Below are 19503 nucleotides of genomic sequence, written 5' to 3' on the forward strand. Positions count from 1 at the left end.
GACAAAAAGTGGGACGTCGAACGACAGCCGTACGGCGAAATGAATCCTTCTAAATAGCCATTAGTAGGAAGAAAGCGCTTCGTGTATTCCCCTTTGTTCGCGAACGTTTTTTTTTCTGCTCACATGTATGCTAAGATAGCGGCGGTTCGACTTCATTCTTGAGACGTCAGCTCCATTCTTCCAATACGTAAGCGCTACTAGCCTCCTAACCTCGATTTCGCCTCTGTCTGTGTGAACCCCCTCTTCCGCGCGTTTGTTCAGCCGCGTTTTCCGTATGCATCCGCTTCTTCTTGCTTTCACATATACGCAAGCGGGTTGTTGTGGCTGCACAGATTATTTACTTTGTCGTTATTTTCCTGAAAAAGAAGTAGATGCGTTTTTTTTTTCATCGTCCGATTCATGGCGGATGCTCCAGAATGGGCTGCGGCATTTCACTAAGGGGCAACAATAAGAACAAAGACAATTCATGGCGTTTAAGCGTGCTGGTGAAACTGGGGAAGAACGAGAGACGGCATTGGAGAACGATCGATTGCAGAAGCATCCCAAGCGCGCTGTTCGGGTTATAACATTGTCAAACCCGACTAGGTGTGGACGCTGCATACCAGCATGGCAAGGCTGAGGAAGGTCCGTCTTTGGAAACGGCTGTAACCGCCATCTTGAAGCGGGACTTCACCGACAATCCGCGTGGTTTCGCGTGTTCTGTGTGGGTGACAGAGTGTGGCACAAGAAGGACTCGGCAGCCTTGTACGCGACCTTGGCTTTGGCTTTTCCAGACGTTAAGAATTCTCTTCACTTAAGGTGTGTAAAATGTGTAAGTCTTCGCTCGCTAAAACTAAAGTTTCTTTGTACTCTGAGCACTGGGTATAAATATCCGCGCGAACCAGCCCACCTCAATCCGCTCAACTGTTTAGCGGAGGGCATGATTCCCTTTCGGAAACTCTTCACGCAAGTGCGAAGATGGCTCCACAACACTGGGAAGTACGGTGTGAAACCACAAAACGGTTTTCGTCCAAGTCTGCAGCGGTCTTCCTGCTATGTCTACTAAGCAACCATGTATATTATGCGACCCAGTGTGCATGATTATGCATGTCATGCGTGCAATAAAACAGCAGTTTAACAATGACATCGCGTATGCAAAGGGTTAAATAAAAACCGGTAAAACAACAGCCTTTGCGCATGAAAATGGCAAATTTGTTCTACTAAAATGTGCTTTCGCACGACATTTCGTGGTTGGCGCAGCCAAACCGACCATAAATTTTGAGCCTCCTTGCGCCCGCTTTGCTCCATCGAGGCGCGCTCCCGAGCCTAGACTGGACACAACATGTCGATGATCTTTGGGATAACTCGCGAAAGGACCCGTTGATTCTACGACGAAAAATAAGTAGCGCAACACAAGAGGTCGAACGACTGGCCTAGAAAACCGTGGTGATGCCGCTTCTGGAGCGCTGTAGTACCGTGTGGCTGCCATATATATATACACATCGAAATATTAGGAAATGCGAGAGAATCCAGAAGACGGCACAAGATTTACCTTTAGCTCATACGGTAGAGAACACTCAGTATCAGATCTCAGGAGGAAGGCCGGAATTCAGACTGCACATCAGAGTATGCAGATTAATAGTTTGAAGTTCTTTATTTTATATTCCATGGGTATATTAAAGTGGGCGTCTGAAGCTATTTAACATTGGGTACATAACGGCCACGTACAAAGCACATCGCCCATTTGAAATATAGAACAGACTGTTCTAAAGATTTGCAGTCTTGTTACAACTGAGGATGCGTGGAATAAACTACCATGTGATGTCGTAATCCATAGTACTGTAATTCAATTCGAAGCTTCACTGTTGAATGTATTACTGTAAAATTATATTGAGTAGATGTATTGGTTTAAAAATGTCCTTAAAATCTTCTGCTGCAATATTTTGGTATTGTGTGCACAGGTATGTTAGAGTGCATTATATTGCTTTAAACCTCTTGCGCACCTATGATCTCATGATAACGTTTGCACGCGTATTCTACGCAAGGGTTTCTGTCTTTTTCTTTTACTGAAACAGAGGTCCTATACCATAAAACTATTCCACTATGTTGTTATTCCGGTGGCCTGACGTCGAATTTACGTAGCCGCCGACGCAAGTATGAGTCGGTCACCCACAGGGTTGTCTGGACCACCCAATCAAACGCTCTCCTCGTTCATAGCAGGTCGGTTTTGTTTTCACAAAACGCGTAGTGCCGCCCCATGAATCATCGATCTTAAATTACAGGCTTTAAGTAGTGCACATAAAGTATGCTTACGGAACAATCCTGCGCAACATATTCACGTCCTCTTGAAAAACAGAAAAGCAATATGAAGAAGAAAGAGTTGGAAGTTTTCTACACTATACTGCTTTGCGAAGAAAGCATATTCGCGTTAGCAAATAATTTCTGCTCCAAACAATTGGCTATCAGTGTGCCGACCAAACTGTCCCCTACAAACTCACCAATCACGGCGCAGACGGACACGAAGGCGACTGAGGCCACGAAGTACCAGGTGAGGTTCCTATCTACGGGGTGGGTGAGGAGCTTGATCGGTGCGCTGCGCATGTAGCGTGGTATGACCACCGGTGGCTCGGTTTGCTGCTCTTGCGTCTGCGACGGCTGCTGTTGCTGCTGCTGCTGCTGCTGCTGCGGCTGCGACGGCGCAGACTTCTTCGTTCTGGTCCCTACACCAGCGCCTATTCGACTGTCGTCCAGGTCGATGATCACCTGGCGGTGATCAGCGACGGAGCCACGGCTTGAGTACGGCGGCGGCCGGCCGTCCTCCATGCGTCGCTCGCCGGCGGGCTGATGCAGATCACCGGCAGGGTCACCGGGCGCCCGACGAAGCCATGGAAGAGACCGCTTCGGGCGGAGAACCCCGGACACTCACGCTGGTCCCGGAATCGCTATCGCCATCGCTTTCCTTGCTGCTGGCGCCCTCTATGGGCAGGTTTTTTCTCCGGTATTCCGCTTCCGTGCACGCACAGGTGCCGGGCAGGGAAGTCATCATCATGGCTCCTGGAAAACAAGAAGGAAAGGAGGAAAGTCAAGTTACTAAACTTTTTTTTGTTTTCAGGGAGTTTGCAACGGACTGAAGGATACGCATCAGCGCCCAGAAGAGATAGGACTAAGCAGAAACAATAAGCATGCACTGTGTACATCTACTTATGGTATTCAGTAGAGACATATCTTTTCCTTAGCACACTCACACATTAAACGCAGCAAGCTGAGGAAAACAATAATGGTAGGCGACCATAATCTATGACTTAGGTGTCTCTTAGTGGCACTAGCACCTCGGCGTTGCTGTTTAGTGGACGCAACACACGAACCGAACACGGAGGCAACTGTTTGCCTTTAATTTGCCGCTGAAATATCATGCCATTTTCTTGTGTTGGTCGCCATTAGTGACGTAATTACTTCTGTTTTCTACTTCCATGTTTCCAGTAATTTCGACAAAGTCATGCTTACGTGGCGGGTCTCTAGAATGTACAATTTTGTGTTTTGGCGTACGGTAATCAGTGGTTTATAACTAATTCTGATTATTCCAGGTACTTCAGCAACTCAACTTCCAACTAAAGTTATGCTCTCATACTACATCTATAATGAAACCCATGAATTTTGTACTGTACCTCTTTTTATTTTTTTCTGGTTGATATAGAATTTTGTCCGCGATCATCTCAGTCATTTCTAATTAATTCTAATTATTCCATACACTTCAGTAGCTCAACTTGTAAGTAAACTTACGCTCTGATATCATGTAAAATATGAAACCCATGAATTTTGAACCACAATTTTTTTTTCTATCTTTTTCTGATTCATTTTGAATTTCCTCCCCGGTCGTATGAGGAGGTGAACCACAAGTGCTGCGCAAGGTACAAGAGTGTCACTCGATACTTGTGCCACTCAAATGCCTAAACGAAATCAAGACACGAACCAAAAGTACACGCAAGCGTAATAGTTCGGGTTTCTGGCTTTGAATAGTCACGACTACCAACATTTGCGTTTTGAAAAACGCGGTGTAATTGCGGTGCATGTTCCCACACGTAGCCGCATACAAAATACGCCTGCACGCTTGTTTACAAGTGGAACTCTTTCTTTACTAGTTTTATTTTTGGGAAACGTTGGTGTCCGCAGGTTCCGCACTGGCAGCTCCTCTTCTATGATGATTCTCTTTACAGCGAAGACTTGTGCACACACGGCAAGAACCATCAGCTGCGCAAGTTCACTTCGCTGACATAATTTCGCTCGAAACAATGAAAACGATCTTCATGAGGGTGCTTAAACTTTGTGACGCATCGATGCGTATTCTTCGAAAAGCTTCAGTAAGGTGGATGACGCTAGACATTGTGAATAGCGTATATCCTGAAAATGTTTCGAATAAAGCAAAGGTTAAAACACTGCGCAAGCCATTTTCCACGTGAGCATGCTGGCTAGATACTCCGGCTTTAAGAGCAAAAGTTATACCTACGTACTCTTTGCACTGGCCCCTTTGTAAATGCAAAAAAAAAAGGATGGGAACGAGACTCCCGCGCATGGGCTGTACCTAAAGCATGTGTGTAAGTATGTGAAACATATAATATGGACGTCACAAAAGATAAGGAACCAGTGCCGTTCTCCAGAGTCAACGAAACGAGTCCCTGTCCTTCGTGCCCCGTGACAAGTGCCGGTATGTGGCCGTGGAGCGGCGTCGACCTGCCGACGCGGTTAAGTGCCTATAATTAGAGCTTGTCACCAACATCCGTGTTGGTAGGAGAAGGGGCATTAGTGTCTTCGTAAACGGAAGCACTAATGTGTTCATATAAGAATACGCTTATATCGCCAATGCAAAGAGAACGCTCCTTCTGCAAGCAAATATTTTTTCTCCCGAGTTCAAATAAGCCTACGAACCTACAAAAAACTAGCGCAGCTGTTCGAAGGAAAATTGCGCCATCGCAACTTAGAACAAAACAAAGGTGGCTACAGGGCAGCGAGCACCGCTCGAAGCACACACGCTCGCACTTGCTACGCAGCAAAGAGGAGAGGGAGAGTGCGGACATGGGTATAAGGGAAGGAACTATAGAACATAATAGGAGAATAGATAAGAGAGGATAATAGAATTAAAACAGAAAGAATGAATGATGAGGAGTAGATAACACCGGGAGCTTATTGTGTGATAACCATAGGTCTTTGGCACCGGGTTTGTAATAGGGAGTGAATTTAAGTAGGATTAAACGAAATATGGGAAAGGGGACAGAGAATGTCTATTGAGCTACTTCTTGTGCAGGTTTACTTGCAGAACTTCACGACATGACAAGGCCATGTACGGGGAGTTACGTCGCCATATTCATACGGTTTTCTTATGACTGGTACTCAGAGTCAATTGAGCACATTTCGATTACGCCTAATACAAGCTGTACAGGGAAAAATGTGTCTCAGAGTACAGTATATATGCGAACAGGGTACATGCGTGTCGTCTGTAAAACGTTTTTTATTTGTCAAACGTCGGCTAATTGAGTCATGTTCATGCGACAATATTTCTCAGTCCCTCTAACAGGAAGTGTTTTTAGTGAGTTTCTTAACGCAGTTGCACCGTCGCTGTGGGCCCTTGTCGTGTTAAACCTCATAATGAGCACGTCTTCAGTCTACAGTTATACTCCTACAATGAGCCCTGTAGCATACTAAGTCGTGCGGTGCTCACTCCTTTACTTGTTCTACTCCCTTTTTCTCTTATCCACACTACCGGGTAGCAAAACCGGTGCGCATCAGGCTGACATCTTTAGCTATCCTCTCGTTTCTTTCTCCTTCTCTATTGTCTAGGCAAGACATATGCTGACAGATGAAGGCACAACACGGCAACTTTCTTAGTTTTCTTTTTTTGCTTTTCAGACATCCCACATGGAATACAAACAAATTTTGGATTCCCACACAGATGCCAGTAGCGAGTCCAACTGGTAATTATTCGTCAGAAGCGAGGCAGCTTATAGGAGACACACTGGAAACGTTATATCCCATATGAGAGCCTACAAGCGCACCCAATCTAAAACCACCACTTGCAAGCAACAGTGCGCCCAGAAAGCTGGTGAAGTGTCTCATGAGTTAAGCCTTAGAGGTACGCCTATCACCTGAAGCCGACACTGTTATGGTGCTGACGCTTTTCTACGAGATAACGACAAACCAACACTGAGCCTAAAGAGGAACAGCGAAGTCGTTGAAAAGAAAATACAATATCGACATTTTTACTTAAAAAAAACATAATAATATTGCAATTTTAAATGCGTAAGCATTTCTATGCCTAGCGAACGATGAGACCTGTCCGTCACGTAAGATAATCTGTTCATTGTCTTTAATAAATCAATCAATAAAGAAAGAAAGAAAGAAAGAAAGAAAGAAAGAAAGAAAGAAAGAAAGAAAGAAAGAAAGAAAGAAAGAAAGAAACGTAAGACTAATCCCTGTAAAGAAGATAACGTATAAAACATCATTGCTGTGAAGGCTTTGATGAAATATTTGGTAATGGTGGAATAAAATACATCTCTAGAACATCATGTAGAGATGACTTGGTGCTTTGTAGACATGAGGAAAGTTTCGATTTGGCGACAATTTTGCGCCAAGGACGCCGCATCCTCGTTGCGTTTCGGTGGTTGCGGGATGCGCCTTCCGTTCGGGCGTTCCTTCACCGATCGATATGACACCGAGCCATGAGGGTTCATGCACTTCACGTCGCGGAACGCAGACAGAGAAGCAGTCAATCACTTGATAAAGATGGTAAGGAGTGCTGAGGGGTTATATGAGTCTTATCACGGTTGATAAGACCCATTTAATTTTGATTTGTTGTTAGCTACGTTTCTTTGTCCTGTTTTCGCTATATGTTGTTTCTCTTACCCCCCTCACGCAATACTCCAGTACTCCAGTTGGAGCCTGTGAGGTATGTGTATAAATAAGTAAATAGATAGTGGTTTGTCGCCGATGCATAAGGTGCTACAGAACGATAAGGGCTTATAATGGTCGGATAAATTGTGATAATGTTAATAAGCACTAATAACGGTTGATAAGGGTCGGGTCAAGTCCGATAACGTTCATAACGAATGATAAGCGTTCACAAGCTTATACTGCGCGGTACAAGTTCCTTAACATTGACAATAACACTCGGCTGCATGGAGATGAGCAAGTGACACAATGCTTACGTATGCGTAGACAACTCCCAGAGGAGTACGTGCGTGAATTTTTTTCATACGATATAATTTCTTTTCTCTTTGCTATTAGCTGGCCTTTCTGTGATTGCACCAATACATCCTCTTTATTGTTGTTCCGCAATTTTACAGAAAAAAAAATAATGTCAGACAGTGTATTTCATTAAGGGAGTAACTATTACTCCATCTCGTGACCGCAGTTTTCGTCTGGTACGAAAGGCTCAAATATTGGGACGCGGCTGGAAGGCTGGAACTGCATGGTGCAAGTGTCGCGCAAATGACGCGCAGCGCAAGGGGCACGGGCGCCGTTTCGACCAACGCGCCCACGGAAATCGCGTAGCCGCGTAGTGGTGTTGGCAGTAGAAAAACACGCACCGCGTGCTGACCCGTTGCACCGCGCGTCCGCCAATCAGAGTGCAGCGTGAATGGGACGTCACGCGATACGTCACGCCTTGGCTCCGACGACGTCACCACATGGAGTTACCCTCCGCGCATCTTGGGGGCGCAGCTAGGCGGAACACGCGGCAAACGCGGCGGAACAGGCGCGCACCCTCCGCGCTTAGGCGCGTGATGACGCGTCAGCGGCAGCCCGGGCGTTCGGCGCGCACTGCGTCTTCCAGAGCAACAAAAAAAAAAAGTGGAGTACGCTTAAGCTTCGCCTTCAAGAGTGGAACGCGACAGCGTTCCCGTCGACCCGCCAAGGGGTGTAAGACAATGGGCTACGGCGCAGCGACTACGCGCCCCGCATCGGACGCGGTGAGCGTCGAGCAACGCCGCGTTCGGCGCGGCAACGAAATGTGCGCCTGAGCAAGCGACGCACGCCTGAGCCTTAGAAACAGCTCGTTCCTAAGGCAACACCGCATTCACTAGTAGCGCTTTTGTACCGCTTTGAAGCATCGTACTCGTGGCTCAGTGGTAACGTCTCCGTCTCACACTCCGGAGACCCTGATTCATTCCCACCCAGCCCATCTTGCACGTTGTTTTTTATTCATGAAGTGCCTGCAGGGATTTATCGCTCACGGCCAACGCCGCCGACACCAACACCGACGCCGACGACACCGGCTTTTCTGCGACACGAGCTCCTTAACGCTGTCGCGTTAAAAGCGCCATGTGGTCCCAGCTGAATGGATCGTACATGCACAGAGAAGAACGCCGAGTCAAACATATCAGATGCTGCCACCCGACAAGACGTCTGGTGTCAAGACACCCGGCAGTACCCGATATATCTAAGCATTCACAGTAAGATTCGATATGCCATGCTCTGACAGGCATCAATCGTCCTGATTATAACTGCATCTTATTCAGAGACTGAGGCCATTTTGCTCGCGCATACAAGATCCATCCGCGCATACTTGCACGGCTGGTGAAACTGCACAGGAATTTTAACTGAGGATAGCAAGTGGACAAAAAAATGTAATTTCGCTCGTAGCATCGATGACAAGTTTTTCACTTTAGCGCAAGGGGACCAGCTTTGTTAACACAAAATAATAATAATAAAAACTCTCTCTTCGACTAGAAGCGGAAACGAAAGCAATTTCTGAAAAATAATCTCGGGTTCTTTCATTGAAGTAGCAGTGCTCGAGTAACAATAGATATTTTCTGGGTTCCTTTGTTTTTGTTCCTGTTACATCCTTTGTTACAGTGTACAGATAGGATGGAATAAAGAACTAAGCAAAACGTGAGTCCTCTAAAGGTGACTTCCCGCGCGCCCGCGGCAACACTTACGCTTCTAATAATGCCCTAAATACTCGTAGTTGACAGCGCGGAATAAGGCGTCAGATAAACGCTTCGACAAAACAATTGCAAATGTTACTTTTGCCCTATTCTACTGTTAAAACCGAGCTTGGTAAGAGGCTCTATCATCGGTGCAAGCGCGCGTAGGTTTCCCGCCGCATCTGCCCTTGCCATCGATAGCAACGCCTTCGAAACTGTCACGACCAGATCGAGCGGTTGCATCGTCTTGTATTTGGAAAGACTAGATGCGCTTTGTAGACAATCAGAAGGAAGAAGACGGGACAGGCGCTTGCGCCTGTTCCGTCTTTTTTCTTGTGATTGTCTACAAAGGTGGGGGTATGAGCCATGGTGTGTGCTGACGTGTCTCACATGTGCTCCTCGATTTTTCGGCAAAAGGCCCGGTAATTCGCCCCAGCTCATGCAAGGTCTCACACAGCGGCATCCGTGAAGTTACAAGGACCGTGTGGATACCGAAATCTGAGGTGCGAAACCATTTCTCTCCGATTTAGGAGGATTTTTTCTACGAACACAGTGTCACTGCGAGCTAAGCCTGAAGAAAGCAGGACCTAGCGGCCGTGCATAGGCGTGGTCCGGCGGGGCCATCGACCTTGCCGGGGACTTAGAGGCGACGTGCTTCAAGAAAATGGCGTCCGCTATGCGTGTGGAAGTGGACGGTGAAGAAATAATGCCGGAGCAAGTTTCCGAGAAGTTTGGCTGGCGCGTCGCCGGTGAGAAGAAGACCCAAGAGCAAGAGAGCAAGCTAAGTCTAACCCCGGTCAACGGGGGGCCGGCGGCTGCCGGGCATCGTCGCCCGCAGCGGAAAAATTTCAAGAGCAAGCTACTCAAGGCAGCGAGGATGCCTGTGTTGCCGAGGCAAGATATCAAGATCGTCATGCGTCCCAGGGGAGGTCTGGACATTGGGGAAGTATCTAGATTCGAGATCAGCCGAGCCATCGTCGCAGCTGCGAATGTGAGTGGCGAGGAGGTGACGCAAGATGTTGTTTGCCCGAACAAACAGCAAAACATAGTTGTTATCAGTACGCCTAAGCGAGAGAACGCGGACCGCTACTCGGCAGTCAGAAGCATCACTATCAACGGCACGGCACACGAAGTCAGCGCCTACGAGACCGCCCCCCACGGCACCGTTAAGGGCGTCATCAGGGGTGTCCCGATGACGGACACTATTCAAGAAATCAACGACTACATCGTTCAAGAGTATAACCCTACTGCTATGCAAGCCAACCGCATCGGCAAGACGACAACGGTGGTCATCGCATTCGACGGCGACAAGGTCCCGAACTACATCAGATACGGCAACCTGCTGGTCGAGTGTTCGTTGTATCGCAAGCAGATCGATATGTGCTACCGTTGTGGTCGCCTCGGTCACCGGATGGACGTTTGTCCTAACCCCGAAGACAAGATATGCCGCGGTTGCGGCATGAAGAATCCTGAAGAAAGCCATGTTTGCAGTAACCCCAAGTGCAGCCTCTGCGGGGGCAACCACTTCACCGCGGACAAGGAGTGTACAGCGAGGTTCAAGACGCCATACGTCGTTCGTAAACGGCGTTGGGAACGTCAGCAACGAGAACAGGTGCAGCAGCAGCAGCAGCAGCCGAGGGGGCCAGCGTGGCAGCAGACAGCGTGGCAGCCACCGAGCGGGCGTCGTAGCCGCTCCCAGACCAGGCGAGGGAGAAGCACGAGCGATACCAGGTCACCATCGGCAGCTGGGGCTCGCAGGCGAGAATCTCGTTCGAGGTCCAAGTCGAAGACCCGGCGGAGCAACGGCGCCGAGAAACAGGTGGGCTGGGCAGCGGGGTCTCCCGTCGCTCTCGACAATAGCAATTTCCCTCCCCTCCCCTCCTCCCGCCCTTCCAAAGACAACGAGTGTAGACACTGTTTGGAACTCAAGGAGATGATAGAGAGGCAGAACAATCAAATCAAGGACCAAAACAATCAGATAAAAGCAATGATGGAGCGTATCGAGACGCTCAGTAGAACAAAGAACAGTGATAATGACGTCATTGCAGTTAAAAGGAAAGTACCCAAGAGAGACACCACCAGCGCTACTCCAGCGGTGACGAAGCTGATCACGTCATCGGCGCAGATCACATCACCGGCGTTGACGCAGTCAGTGACTCAAACTCCACAGACGGCAGTGGTTGCCATGGAGGAAGAGAAGGCTGAGGCCGCCGTTGCTCCGACAATGGAGTCGGTCATGAGAATGCTTACGCAAATCTCCAGCCAAGTTTCCCAAATGTCTGCGCAAGTGAACAATCTAACAGTAAGAATAGATAATGTGGAGGCCAAGTGCAGCCAACTCTCCGTTAGAGTCATGACGATGGATGCGAAAAATAAGCATCTCACCGTTGCCAAGATGAAGTCACCACGGCTTAATCTACGGGTCAGGCCGCGAAAAGTTGGTTCCGTGCGCAAATCTACCGCTCAAAAAGTAGAAAATGACGAAGACTAAAGGGAAGCAGAAAGAGACTGCGATGTTATTTCAATGGAACTGTAGGAGTATTAGAAACAAGATAGGGGAGTTACAACTATTCGTTGATAAATTGGACCAAAAACCGGATATCATAGCGTTACAAGAGACCAACGGCCGGGCCAAGCTCGCAGGATACATTACGTATACGGACCCTAGCGAAAAGGGTACTGCGATCTTGGTCCGCAGCAACGTGGCGGCCACACAACACGTGACCGCTCAGCGAGGCTGCGAGCATACGCTCATCGAAATTCACAGCAGAAGAGTGGGGGGGGACAAGAACTTTTTCGTCCTGAATGCTTATTGCCGACCGTCCAGCAGGGTCATTGACTTTGAAGGCACCATATTGGACTGCATTAAAGAAGCAAAAACAAGACCGATTTTAGTGCTAGGAGATTTTAACGCCGCCCACACGATGTGGGGTTATAAATATTCGTCCAAAAGAGGAAACCAATTGGTTAAAGCTATAGAGGACCACGACATGGAGGTGGTTAATGAACCGGGTGTACCAACCAGGACAGGCACTAGCACGGTCAGAGACACCACACCTGATCTGACGCTAGTTCGGGGGAACCTCGACGTAACTTGGCGTAACACGGGGGAAAATCTTGGCTCGGATCACGATATAATTTGTGTAACCCTCGGGGGGACTGACATCAAGGCGAAACTGGGTCAAGCCAACATTACAGACTGGGACCGTTTACGTAGAAGCGCAGACAGTGAAGGCGAGGATGAAAACCAAGACACCAAGACGTATGAGGCATGGGCCAAAAAGCAACGCGAATTTGTAAAGAAATTTACGCAGAAGATTACTACTACCACGCAAATACCCTTCGTAGACAGCAGGCTTAGTCACATGTGGGCGGCCAGGCACGGTCTTACTCGAAGGTGGAAGAGGCAAAGACATAACAAGAAGCTTCGCAGACGTATACACGCGCTCAACAAGCAAGTGTCCGAGTATGCGGAACAACTATGCAGGGAAAACTGGATGAAGATGTGTGATGACCTGCAAGGCACACTGTCTACGAAGAAGACTTGGAAGCTGTTGCGACACCTCATAGATCCATTAAAAAGCAAGAGCGCATGCGTCCGAGATCTCACAAGAACGATCAACAGTTACGACGGTGACGGGGAGAAGCTCATTCGTGAACTCACAAGTAAATACCTCAAGACCGAGAAGAGCGGTAACCCGACTCACGAGTATGAAGGCGATAGCAACGTCGAGATGGACGAAGCCTTCACCGAACTGGAGCTGGTTGCGGCCATCGATGAAAGTAATCAAGGCAGCGCACCGGGAATTGACGGCGTTACATACAAGATGCTAAAAAATATGGGCGACAAAAGCCGAGCAGAACTGCTAACCCTCGTCAACGCGTCCTGGGAGAAGGGTTCGTTACCAAAAGAATGGAAAGAAGCGGAGGTGCATTTCATTCCCAAGCCGGGGAAACCACCCCACGTCGACAATCTACGCCCCATCTCCCTCACGTCATGTGTAGGGAAGGTGGTCGAGCGTATGGTGTTCAAGAGACTACAGAGACATTTGGATGTCACTGATCAGATGCCACCGACCATGTACGGATTCCGGAGGCACCTGAGCACGCAAGACGTCTTGGTGCAAATACACGAGCTGGTTATCAAGCAAGCGAAGACCCCTACGCCAAGAGCTATCCTGGCGCTCGATCTCAAGGGGGCCTTCGATAACGTCACACACGAAAGTATTCTTCGTAACCTGCACCAAACTGGATGCGGAAAGCGGACATTCAAATATGTGCAGGATTTCTTAACCAATAGAACGGCAACCATCAAAATTGGAGAGGAGAAGTCGGAACCGATAGCCCTGGGAGACAGAGGCACTCCGCAAGGATCGGTTCTTTCGCCGCTTCTCTTCAACCTGGCACTCCTCCCTCTCCCGACTTTGCTTCAAGACATAGAGGGCATAGATCACGCTCTCTATGCAGACGATATCACTGTGTGGACGTCGAGGGCAGGGTCGGAGAGTTGGATGGAGGAGACCCTTCAGAGAGTGGCAAAGACCGTGCACGAGTTCGCTAAATCGTGCGGCCTCAGTTGCTCGCCACAGAAGTCCGAGTTACTCGTCATCAAGCCAAGAAGAAAGAAAGGAGACCAAGAGAACGTACGCATCACCATCGACGGGACGACCATAACACCAACCACGCAAGCACGTATCCTGGGTGTCATCTTCCAGAACAATGGCAAGGCGGGAGCGTCGATCGACAAAATCAAAGTTTCAACGGAACAAATTTCGAACATGATCAGAAGAGTCACAAACAGACAAAGGGGATTGAAGGAGGACGATTTACTGACGCTCGTCCAGGCCTTCTTGACGTCGCGCATCGTTTACGCGGCGCCGTACCTCAAGTTGCTGAAAAAAGACAGGGACCAGTTGAACGTCATTATACGAAAGGCAACCAAGATGGCGCTGGGCATTCCGAAGCATTCTTCGACCGACAAGCTTCTCGGCATGGCCAAGCACAACGTCGTCGAAGAGCTAATAGAAGCTCATCTATCTAATCAAAGAGTTCGGCTCAGTCAGACGTCGGCGGGACGTCGCGTTCTTGCCAAGCTGGGCTGGCAAGAGGCAGAGCGGAAGGAAACGGGGCCGTTACCCAGGTTGTGGGTGCATAAAATCCACAGTAAGCCACTGCCTAGAAACATGAGGTCGGGTCGTAACGACGGCCGCAGAGCAGCTCGTATAGCGGCCTTGACGGAGACTTTGGGTCAAATAGTAGAAGAGGAAGAGGGGGTCACTCTCTTCACAGACGCTTCGTTACCCAAGTATTCATCGAAAGCAACGCTGGCAGTTACGACGCGGGATGTGCTCGTAACCTGCGCCTCCATCAAGACGTCTTTTCCAGAGGTGGCAGAAGAGGCCGCTATAGCGCTAGCACTCGCGCAGCCCAAGGTGGGAAGAATTGTCACCGACTCGCAAAAGGCGTATAACAACTACAGGAAGGGGTGGGTGTCTCTTGCGGCACTAGATATTCTCCAAAGTAAACGCGACGTACCTGAAAGGAAAGTTGAGTTAATATGGACACCGGCTCACTCTGGGCTGGAGGGCAACGAACTTGCCCACCAGTTCGCCCGAGAGATGGAACACCGGGTTGAGGAAGATGAGCCACAGTCCATATTTACTTACAGAGACATTACGAACCATTATAAGACGGAGAGGCGCCGTTACCCCGATCCTCACAAATCGCTTAGCAGAGAACAGCAAGTGATCTACAGGCAATTACAGGCAGGATCCTTCCCGCACCCTTACCTTCAAAACAAGATGTACCCGGAAAGGTACGAGAAGGATTGTACCTTCTGCAAAACTCATTTAGGCACGCTCCAACACGTCATTGGAGTATGCAATTTCATCAAGGCGATCCCCCCACCTCTTAACTGCCCCACTACCCTACCCCATGCCTCATCCACCCTTACCGAGCGATGGGAGACCTTGCTAACCAGCACCGCCCTGGAAGACCAGCTCGTCCTGATCTCCAGGGGCCAGGCGGCTAGGGAAGCATATGGGTCCCGTGAAGAGGGAACCACTTCCATCGACGGCGTCTAAGAAGATGTCGAGCTCGGCTCAATAAAGTTGTTTCTCTCTCTCTCTCTCTCTCTACAAAGCGCATCCAATCGTTTCAAATACCATGAACCAACTTGCCCAACAAGGCATCCTGCATCTTCTTGGTCGTTTCCTGTGACATCGCGGTGACAGTGGCCCAATGTAATTAGGCGGGCTTTAACAATCAGCGGTTTCGTTTCCTGCATCACCACCCGAAGCCCTGTCTTTCGCGCGGCCTACCACTACGGAGCGCAACTCTCATGTATGCCTAGGAGTAGCGTTGATAAGTGACTCCTCCTTTGTCATTCTGAATGGCCAGGAGTCCCGAATGTCACGTTTGTGGTTGCAAAAAAGATGATTGCGCACCTTGTGCCCGATCGTCCTCGTTTCAATGCACTGAGGAAAGCCCCAGGCTTGACAAGCTTGACCATCGTCCCTTTAGGGAAAACATAATTCTTGGACCCTGATGCGACGGCGTCAAACCAAGTTACTCTAAAGCCCAGTAGTGCTTTTTTTTATTTAAAAGCAAGTCGACTCAATGAGAAGCTGTAATCGTTGACAGTTGCTTTTCCCGTGCTTGCGCGGACAGATAATCTTTATTTTTTCTTCCTTCCTCCTCGTCTTATTTCACCTTTCACCAATGTGTGCAGGTAGCCAACTGGACATTTCTTCTGGTTAACGTTTCCGCATTTTATCTCTCATTTCATTTGTGTATTTACTATGTCTTTCGAACCCTAGGTATACTTAACCGTGCCTGCCGGTCGGCCTAAAGCTGCTTCCATGCACCAACAGTTAATGTTGCGCGGCAATGATGTCTTCGCTGTGTGTTTGACCGGCTTCCGGTTCATTACGGTCGATAACGAAGCAGAGCTCGCCCGAACGTCTTCTGCCACCCGGGGTGAAGCCAAGACTGCCGGCTAATGTTCATTAATGCAGCTGCGGTGGACCGCCGGCCATTCCCATATCGAGCCAATGGCAAGCGTGTACCTAAGTGAAGGTCCGCCACTCCCGGTGCTGGCTTCCGGACCCGCATGCAATCGTCGCTCACACACACACGTTTTCTTCGGTTCCTTTGCCTTTCCCCTCTGGTATCGATCGCTTCGTCGCAGGTCATTCGCAAGTGTTGTGTGCAGGGGAGCTGAAGCCTAGCGCGTGCTCGCGAAGTTTAACGTTACCGACCAGGTGGGTTATAGAGTTCGTTGCTCAACCATTGAAATACCAAGTTCGTACTGGTCCTCGCAGTTCGTGCCAACATTCGTAAACGACAGGCAGGCTCAGTGAATAGCTTTTTATGCTTTGCTTGCCGGAGACGACCCACTCAAGTCAGCTAAGCGGACGCCGTCCGTTTGCGTTTCGGCACTTGAAAGAATTCATCAAACTTTTCGATTCCTTTCATTATCATCCGTTGAAATGATTACGCTTGGACATCACACGTGTGCTAAAGGTATGCCTCTTTTTCACAGCGCACGTATTTATAAATATTTCGCGCGAATAAGAAAGCTAAAGAGCGCATCGAATATTTTTCGCATCATGGTATAACGTGCAAACATTTGGCAGAATGAAAAAAAAAAGGATTCGTACGACGAGCGAGTTTATTACACTGTTGTGGTAACGGACGCCCATACATCTTGCTACCGGGGCTTTATTTCCTGAACCGCATGCGGGCAGTCTCAAGCCGCAATACTGCCACTGCTTCCCCTTCCGCTGTGAGCCTGAAGTGGTAGCGTGTGTATATATATATATATAATTTTTCTCACTATTTCTCACACCATTTGAAGTATTCCCAGCTAGAAAGAAAAGTTATTTATGGAGGCACAAACCTGCTTTGCTTCTTCCTTCCAACAGCGGCGCCTGCTCCATCGGCATACTTTATTTCTTATTTATTTATTTTCTTGCTCTAAGCCCCTAGATGTCTTAGAGACTGCAGTTGGGTGTGAGGACATGGATAGGATATGGAATGTATACATACCGTTACACTAATCCAAAACGAAAACTAGAACAAACGAAAAATTCAAGCAAGGAAACTGCATCGATGGGGTTTAATGCCACGACGTTGTAGATTGGGATAGGAGGCACGAAGTAGTGAGGAGCTCCGGATTATTTTGAAGAACCGCGTTTCTCTATTGTTCCCGCAAAAAAACGGAACGAGAGTTGCACCCCTGTCGAAACGTGGCCACCTCGGGAATAAAAACGGTCGAACAACATCGATGAGTGTTCCCTGGCAGATTGTCACAAGCACACAGCCACCGCAGGTGACCGAAAACAAAAATAGGCGAAATAATATATGGCGCGTTATTTCACGGTAAAATGAATGCTGCAGATCCAATGCACATCTTGGAACCTGCGTGAAGCGAAGCTTTCGTCAAACGCTTAATCAAATGACACAAATGTTTCTCAAGATAAATATATTATATATGCAGTATGAGCTTTTCGCCAAGGCAGCAGCCACGGTGAGAAATACACGGGAGAGTGAGAGAGAGATAAAAGGAACACAGAGATGTTACCCAGTCAAGAGACCCGTCGGCTACCCTGCGCTGGGGGAAAGGAGAAGGGGAACGTAAAGATCGGAGAGAGAGAGAGAGAGACGGGGGTAGACAGACGTGCACGAACAGCACTGCAGAGTCAAAGGCGCTCGCACGCGAGGGTACGCAAATAAAGGTTCGCTTTAGAAGCAGCCACAAATCTATGAAGTAGGGCATACAACGCTAGCACGCATATTAGACTGACTTGGTTTCGCGACAGAAATGAAAATACAAGAAAGGAAAATACATTTTACAATTTGGGTGTGCACTGAAAACAATCAATCAGTGTCACGGTTTCTGCAGGTTGATTAATGCGCTGTGTCAAACTGAGCCGCAAACAGAATAACAATAAAAAAAAGATCGTTCACGTGGAAACTAGTGCAAGGAACGTTGTTTTCATGATGGAAACCAGATGTTGAATTTATAGGAATTGTAATGAGCTTGTTCGGTACAAATATTCAATAGCACACTATACGAAAAAAGGAAAGTGGAAAGCATTTCAAGGCAGCACGCAAACAATGCAGATGAACATCCCTGCATTTCTCCCTACCTTCACTTTCTCCCTTCCTCCTTTTTCTCTCTTTTCATCCATCGGCCCTCTTTCGCTGGCGTAGGGTAGCAAACTGAATCAGCGTCTTGTTGACTTCTGTGCCTTTGCTTCCTTTTTCCTCATTTCTCGCTTTGTGTGCGTGTCATTCGGCGTCTTCGCGTGTCCCCGTCCCTGCGTGCGCTATTACCTACGGAGCATCATAAGCTAATGAAACTTATCTCCACAGTGGTGAAGAGCGTTGATTAGGCTGTCGGTGTTTGTTCTAACGAACTCATCAATTTTCTGGTTTAATAAAAAGACTGTTTTACTATAAACAAAGAATCACTTTGGAAAGAAAAACAAAAGCAGATAATTGTCGCATTGGCTAGCCTACAACGGGGGAGGGGGGAGGGAGAGCGGAAAAATCAGAAGATGAGATATAAAAAGGGTAAAGGAGACACAGTGATTGCGTGCACTTTCAGGAAGCGCGCCACACAGTCTAAGACTTTGCGCAGCACAGTCGCCCTAAAGAATCAAGACAAAAGCTCATGAGAATTCATTGAAGACTGGCGTCCTTGCTAAATACGTTAACAGGCATTTACTACATCACTCTACACTATCTCTGGTTTCTACTGTATTGATTCAATGATAGGGAACGAGGACAACAAATATAATAAGACGAGAACGTCAGACGTGTGTTCAAGCACCTCGACCACAATATGCAGTCGAAAGGCATTAGCAGTAGCTTCCACTTCGCCGCACGCAACTACTTTCACCGGGTGCGAATACGCCGGCTTGCCATAGCTGGGGCCCACGGCACCGGCATCACACGTGCGCCTTTCTCGCATACGTGCCCTATAGCTACGCTCTCCTCCGGCTGTTTCTCTTCTCACGCCGTGTGGACATACGCACGCCCGGACCAGCGAACGAAGACAGTCAATACGTCTGAGGGGGCGCCGACGTCAGCTATGGGTAATGTCTTCGGCTCCCTCCTCAGTTATGTCGTGCTCTCCCCGCCACACTAAAAACTCGTCCGTTTTCTCCGCGTCTCCGTTTCCACAAGTTTCGTGACCTGTCTTTACGTTCTTGAGACGTCTCATTTCGAATATTACACGGCGTTTTTCTTGAAGGATGTGCCCATGTTAAGCAATGTTGTTGCGGACTTGACCAGGCCCACCATATATGAGGAAGCCTTCGCTCAAGCGGTCTGGCCTCCGCAGTGACTGGCATATTAACTTCAGCAAGTGGTGTCGAGACGGTCATAATTAAAGAGCCTTGCTGTACTTTCTGGACGACCTAGGGTTGCATTCATTACTATGTATTAGTTTTCTAGTTCTTTTCTTTTTTTGCTATGCTGCAAGGCAGCCTTTATTGAAAACAAAAGCACAAAAGAACATGTGTCCGTCGAATATTTGAAATAAGAAGTGCTGTAACGACATATACGCAAAGTTTGTATGCGAAGTAGTTACGGTAACATT

General features: G+C 48.3%; 1 protein-coding gene across 1 annotated transcript in view; it reads right to left on the reverse strand.

Annotated features, from left to right (window-relative positions):
• LOC139050701 (putative diacyglycerol O-acyltransferase Mb3761c) overlaps positions 1 to 19503 on the reverse strand; it is a 521464-nt gene that overhangs the window by 202026 nt on the left and 299935 nt on the right. Inside the window, exon 4 of the mRNA XM_070527326.1 lies at positions 2478 to 3033. Coding sequence (XP_070383427.1) covers positions 2478 to 2802 — 325 coding nt within the window. The 5' untranslated portion in view covers positions 2803 to 3033. The remainder of the gene's footprint in view (positions 1 to 2477; positions 3034 to 19503) is intronic.

Source organism: Dermacentor albipictus, chromosome 10 (genome assembly GCF_038994185.2).
Source record: "Dermacentor albipictus isolate Rhodes 1998 colony chromosome 10, USDA_Dalb.pri_finalv2, whole genome shotgun sequence".
Taxonomy (NCBI): domain Eukaryota; kingdom Metazoa; phylum Arthropoda; class Arachnida; order Ixodida; family Ixodidae; genus Dermacentor; species Dermacentor albipictus.